The sequence below is a fragment of the Crocodylus porosus genome, unplaced genomic scaffold, assembly GCF_001723895.1.
Source record: "Crocodylus porosus isolate Cpor-Errol unplaced genomic scaffold, CroPor_comp1, whole genome shotgun sequence".
Classification (NCBI taxonomy): Eukaryota; Metazoa; Chordata; order Crocodylia; family Crocodylidae; genus Crocodylus; species Crocodylus porosus.
This window is the reverse complement of record NW_017728906.1, coordinates 43,014,096-43,020,958: the sequence shown is the minus strand read 5'-3', so window position 1 is coordinate 43,020,958 and position 6,863 is coordinate 43,014,096. Positions and strand designations below refer to the sequence as shown.

The following is a 6,863-nucleotide window of genomic DNA, read 5'->3' as shown; positions in this document are numbered from 1 at the left end:
AGGATCTGGAACCAACTTCCAAGAGAAGTGGTGCTGGCTCCTACCCTGGGGGTCTTTAAGACAAGGCTAGACAATCACCTTGCTGGGGTTGTTTGACTCCAGTACTCTTTTCTGCCATGGCAGGGGGTCAGACCTGATGATCTGCTCAGGTCCCTTCCGACCCTACTAACTATGAAACTAAGAAATAAGAACCAAAATGTACCCCATTTTATTTTTCAGAATTTTCATTTAACAGGCAAAGGAGCTGTACTGGTGAAGCTGAAAGAGCAGAATTTGGCCCATTTGTGTGTGAATTGAATTGTAATGTGCTGTCATGTTAATGATTGCAATGTGACAAGATTCATCACTGCTCTAGCCAAAAGAAAGAGATGGGTTCCAGAGGTTAGAAATCTCTAGTTGGAAGTGCCTTTTTAACTGCAATACAATATTCTTCTTAAAGAACAAGGGTAAGCTGTTAACATATACCAACTTAATCTGTTTATGATCACAAGCTAACTAAATTTCTTTCGTAAGTCTCTATATAAGTCATATGTTTAATAGTCAAACTTTTCTCACTGTTACCCAACATGTTAAAGCTTCTATGGAAACTGTCCAGAAATCTCTCATTGTTAAGTCAAGCTTTTCAATTCACGCATCTAGATGGAATGACAGGGCTCTACAATAGATAGATTTGTGCACACATTTCAAAGAACAACTTGCATGTCACGGCCTTTTGGACCAGCACTCATACCTGTCGTATCCGCTTAAATTGTTCTTGGTCGACACTGGAGAAAATATTGCACTCTGGCTGGGCAATGATCTGGAAAGCCACTGCACAGTGATGGTTCTCCAGTGGGGAGATGTCATTGTAGCGTACTGCCAGTTCTGTTCGGGCATTAATCTGGTAGCTGATGTGAAGGAAAACAATAGTCTTCAGCATTTCTGCATCTTATCTATTCTACAACACACATTCTACTGACACTACTTTGAATAGTTAATAAAGTGCTAAGAACTGATTATTGCGATTGCTAGTACAAACTCGGAATAATTTTTGAGAAAGTCATCATTTTACATAGCTTCACACTATGTATTTGTTTTTTATGAGTTAATCTCCATCAGTTAAAAAGATATGGAATAAAGATTACAACAACTACTTTTTAAAGGATAATAGGCTTTGATTTCAGTTCCCACTAAATCAGTGAACAGATTACCATTGATCCCAATGGGAACAGTTTCAGGCTTTTACTTAATAGATGGATAAAAGCAAACGAGAGTTTTTCAGTCTTTCAGACATGCATGTGCACATACACCCACATAGCGATGCTTAGCACTTCTAAAGTACTTTCCATCTGCAGCTCACATAGTGCTGAAGAGACATTTATGACGTAATCTTTAAATCCCTCCTGGCGACCAGCTAATATAATCCTTTTTGTATAGAGATGGGAAGATAGATTGTAGGGAAAGGTTAGGCAATCACTTTAATGGCATTAAGGAAAACTTTAGCAGAAGTGGAAACAGAATTCAAAGCTCCTTGTTCTCAGCCTCACTTACAGATGTCTCCCTTCACTGAATGGGGCGCTTAACAAATAGTTGACCTGGGAGTGTTTTCTAGGCAGCCAGCTTCCTTCAGTGGAACATATTTTAGTTTTGCAAGAAAAATAAACAGCAAAACATTTTCCTCTCAGAGGGGCCTGTCACACGTTCACTTACAACCACATCAAATCATGGGAATATTGTGGAAATATTGTGATGTATAAAGGTTAGCATGTGTTAGGATGGTGTCACACATTCAGTTGCAACAGTTGCACATTGTATGTAGTGACATATTAAAGTTAGTACACATTAAGGAACAACTTTGCAACACCATGAGGGTACTTTAAAAGTGCTAAATTGCTTCAGTGGGTGTTTGCTCATGTCTTAACTGCACTTAGTTGGTGTTATGTTGAATATGTGTTCAGAGTTTAGAGCAGTTAGTGGCTTTCTCTGAGGCCTGCATAGATGTAGGGCAGGCCTACCCTGCCTGAAACTGTGTGAGAAAACAGCAGTAGGAAACATGCCATGCCCCCATCCACACATGCTATGTTCCTAAATTAACATCACTCACGTAGCTGCCTCAATGTAACATTGGGTGTGTGACATTAAGCTCTTCTGAGAAAGTGAGTTTATTGGCACATAGCCAATACCCCACTAGGGCAGCTACCTTGCATCCATTTTAGAAGCTGCCTGCTGTCCTGCGAGTCTCCCTAGTGTGGTGAGGTGGTATGGACATGCTCCTAGTGGTTGGCAATACACCCAGTCTAACTAGAGATGGCTCTGGCCTTGCAGCAAGCAACAGCAAATCATGCTGGAAAATGTCAGATTCAGCTACACCACTGTGCACTCTATAGAGGTGAAGAAACTGCTGAGCCACAAAAAAAATGCTGATTTTCACGGTCTTCCCAAGACAGCAGAAAACAAATAACACACATACGTATTGTTGTAACCCGGATGATCCAGATCATGGCATACTGCTGCTGTCATCAGAATTAATATATCAAGTTGGGAAAATTTCTCCTACAACAGAAAATAAAATAAAATAAAAGTTCATGTGGACTCTGAAACTTTCTACATTTTTTTTTGCTAAATGCATTCACAGTTCAGATAAAGGAATGATCTGTGCAGGCTGTTATTCAATAGGCAAGCATATTGCATATATGAAGGAAGATGCCCCTATTCACTGCAGAAAGAAATGACTCAGAGTTGGCAGTAATTAAATATCAGTAGCTTGGAGGAGGCAAGTGGAATTTGCTCGAGACTTGTAATAATTGCCTAGATTAGAACTTGCCAAAGAATAGAGATGTTAATACTAACTTCCTTAGAAATTGTTCAGGTGTCTGCATGAGTTAATGTGGGGTTGGAAGAAAACTTAGATGTCATTATGGTCCCTGGCACAAGTTCATTTAATGGTGCAATAAGATCCAATTCCTGATCCCAACATTTGCACCTCCTGCCTTGCCACATGTGCATGGCAGGATGTGTAATTTTGGGAGCAGGATGTGTAATTTTGGGATCAAGGATCATTTCAACCATGCCATGACTATTTGCCAGTGGAGGGAGAGTCTGGGAGTCTTGATCTAGGGTTCCCCTTACACCAGCAAGATAAAAGCAGGGAGCCAGTAGCGTGGCATCAACTAGCTCTCATGCAGTCCCAGGGCTGAGACTGAGAATCAGCTGATCAGCTCTGGAACCACATGGGATTGGGGCTGGTTCAAAACTCTGGCACAGTCCTGGGGCTAGAACAGCACAAGAGGTGGTTCATGACTCTGGTGAGCTCCTGGGGCTGGGGCCAGTTCAAGTGTTTAGTGCAGTCCCAAGTCTGGAACCAACAATCACTTGAATGTCAATCCCAACTCAGAGCCCTGTGTACTGGGATGTCAGAAAACTTCATGTACAACCAAGCTATACACAGGTCTTTTAAGGTGCTGGTGTGCTGAGACATCAGGATCTGGGAGAGGTTTTCTGGTTCTGGGGACCCCATGCTCTGGGAAGATCAGAAAACATCATGTGCAGCCTGGTTACACCTGCAGGTTTAAAGGTCCTGGTGCATGGCAACCCTGGGATCAAGGGACTTTCTTTCTAGTCTCAGGGTCCCTGTAGCTAAAATGTGCCAAGTGCTTTGCTCTACAGTTTCATGGGAGCTGTGAGGAAAGGCTCTCAAGCTGCTGGGCTGTGGGGAGCTGTGCAGCTCCCTGCAACCCAGCACCAGACCCTGCTTTGCTCCTCAGCCACTGCAGGAACTGCAGGACAAATCTCAAGTGCCATGTTGGGTTGTGGGGAGCCCTGTGACCTTTGCCCCAGCACCCTGACTCAGCTGATGAGCTCCCTTGGAGTTGATGCCTTGAAAACAGCAGGGTGCAGCCCCAATCAGGGCTGCACCATATTGCCATCAGCCTGCTGACACAGGTGGAGGTGTCAACCAAGCCCTGCCATGCAGCTAGCATCAGGTTGAATGGCAGGACTACCCTGCAACACATCTAATTTAAGATGCAATGGAAACCAGCCACAAAAGCAGAGTAGAGTCACAGCCTCATGGCTGGGCTTGGTGTGTGTGTAGGGCAGGAGCAGGTGGAAGAAGTGTGCTCAGGAGGGTTGGCCCCAGCAGTGCCAGGGATGAGGTATGTAAGGATACTAGTCCGTTAAGGGCTTTGTAGACTGTAACCACATTGGTTGGATAAAACTGGCTGTGGCCAGTTAATTGAAGCAGGAGTTTCAAGCAGTTGTAGAAAAGAGTTGTCTCCCTGTGATATCCCTCTCCTTGGCCTTATTGTATAAAGTTAATCTGTTCCTGAAAGCTGATGAACCAACAGGTAACACAGGGTGTAGACATATCCTAAGCAACACCCCCAAGATCACCTAGGAAACTCATCTGCCTTCTCTTCTTCCATTTAAGAAAGCAGGTGCAGCAAAGAGAGCCCCTTCCACACAAACTGGTCTTTTTATTTTTTAATTTTTTTGGTAAAGGAAATTACCTGGGTTGCATGATATCTGATTAACAAATATTTATCTAGTGATATCAGTGCAAATGCAGAGAGCTATATGGACAGTCTGAGAAGACACACCTGGAGACTGCAGAGAGAGATCATGCTGTACATCATCTGGGTCACACAGAAGCAGTGCCGGAAGTTATGGAATGGGTTGTTTCTGTAATTGTCATGAATGCACAGCTACAAAGAAATAAAGTGAGTACAACTGTTAAAGACAGCAGAATTGTTTTCAAATGAAAAGATTCGAGTCTTTCTCACTTTTCTCTGAGGCACTACAAGCCCTCCCCCCCACCCCCCTCCAGGGACATGTGCAGCTGCACATTATTTCCCACATTAACCCTTTCCAAATACTGAACACTGCAACAAAATCTGGCTGAGAAAGACCAGATATCATTCCTTGCCTGACCTATCCACTAGAATCATCAAAAACACCATGGAGTACTTCTTCCTCAGTCCCATGAGGTGTCACAAACTGAGGTCAAAGACTCTCCATTACCTTTCTCTGTGTTTCAGATTTTTGAGCAAACTTGGTGCTGGTAACATACAGAATGAATAATACTTGTTGTATAGGTCCTCTGTAGTATATAGGCAGATGCTAAGCAAGCTTTCTCACCCATTTGCCAATTCATATTCATCCTGATGTCTGACTCCTTCTGCTTTGGCCCTTGATCATAACTGAGCAGACAACACCAAACATGCCATGGTGATGGGCGGGGGGACAGGTGGGAGCTCCGGTGCCTCCCTGCAAGTGCCAGCCACAAAGTGGGAGCACCAGATGTAGGCTGCGGCCACTTCCGGAAGCACTGCAGCCACTTCCAGGAGTACCATGAGTGCAGCTGCTCATCAGTCAATAAGTTTTGCTGCAGGGTGACTTACCCCCCCGCAGTCACTGACTGGTCGCTGGGAGGTCACTAAGGTGGCCCATGCTGGGGACAAACGTCCATTCAGGGATATGTGGAGAACATAAGGCTCATTTTTGACTTAGTGGAGGTAAGGATCACTTTTGACATAATGTGAATTTGAACCCTGAACTTTTCAATGGGATAAATGTCTTACAGTCATTACAGCTGTTCAATGATGAGGTCTTAGCACCCTTTCCCACACCCAGCAGCCAAGCCACCCTAGCATCCTGGAGCTTTTATACCTTTGGGGCTTACTCCTTCAGGGTGATGAACATTTAGCCTTGACCCAGGGGAGATTTTATGCATGGGTTAAGCATCCAAATAGACCATTTATGTCAATAGGGTTGCATACATTCATCAAGTGATGCTTGGATTCAGTGCTCTGCTTGCATCCAGGCCAAAGTTGTCAGTGTCCTGCTGGATCAACCTCTTTGACCTCAGACCTGATTTTCAGAAGCTCTATGCATCCAAACTTTCAGCTATAATGTCTCTGTGGGAACTCAGTGCTCCTTTCAAATCAGGACCTGCACTGCATAACATGTTTGACTTTTTGAAAATCATGTAGAACTGTTCACACTTTTGGATGGGTAAGTCATGATGGACAGTCTCTTCAAAGTATTTGAACAGCTTCTCTGAAAACCTCTGCACTGACATACTAGTAACATGAGGCAACAAGAATTTAAAGTACATGCTGACCCAGGAAGGTTGGAACATTCATGGCAAATTAGAAAAGTTCCACAACATATTTGGTTACATTAGTCATCTGCGTTTTCAGTTCTTATGAGTATTTCTGTAGCAGGTAGATGTGGGAGGGATACAGAAAGCATGCAAGAGAAGTGACTGTTTCTCGCCCACCTGAGTTCAACTTCAGGGATACTGCAAGCTCTGGGGAAGAATCATGATTGAAGGAGAAACTACGGGATTTTTCTTATCCTTATTTTTCTGTGAGGCCAATATGTACAAAGGAATTTTTATAACACTCAGATATAACAGGGAGTATATAACTCCTTGTCCTGCAGAGAAGAGGCTGTACAGAATGTTTGCAACAATGGGGTTCAAATTGCTGAGAATACCTCTCTAAACACACATACTGGTGCCACAGATCCATAGATATTTTTAGGTCACAAGGGACCATTATGATAACCCAGACTGACTCCTGGATGATCCAGGCTAGCAAATATTGTCCAGTTATTCCTGCAGCCAGCCCTACTACTTACAGTAGAACTGGAGCCAATCTTTTGGACTTTAGGAAGATCGCCTTTCTGGTTCAAGGGAAGGGGAATCCACTTTGCCAGATATGTTGTTCAAATGGGTACTTATCATCAGGGATCCTGGTTTTCTCTGATAAAAAAATCCCCAATTTTTTGTTTTAAAAAAGTAACCCAAAATCCACATGTTTCTGTGATTAAAATGAAACACCACTGTATATAGTGCCCCCCTGCCCATCACTATATATATA

At 43.4% G+C, this 6,863-nt stretch overlaps 1 protein-coding gene across 1 annotated transcript in view; it reads right to left on the bottom strand.

Moving 5' to 3' along the window:
- PDE9A (phosphodiesterase 9A) overlaps window positions 1–6,863 on the bottom strand; it is a 99,431-nt gene that overhangs the window by 12,781 nt on the left and 79,787 nt on the right. The window contains exons 11-13 of the mRNA XM_019528993.1: window positions 4,578–4,682; window positions 2,450–2,532; window positions 731–887 (exon numbers count right to left, since the gene is read on the bottom strand). Coding sequence (XP_019384538.1) covers window positions 731–887; window positions 2,450–2,532; window positions 4,578–4,682 — 345 coding nt within the window. The remainder of the gene's footprint in view (window positions 1–730; window positions 888–2,449; window positions 2,533–4,577; window positions 4,683–6,863) is intronic.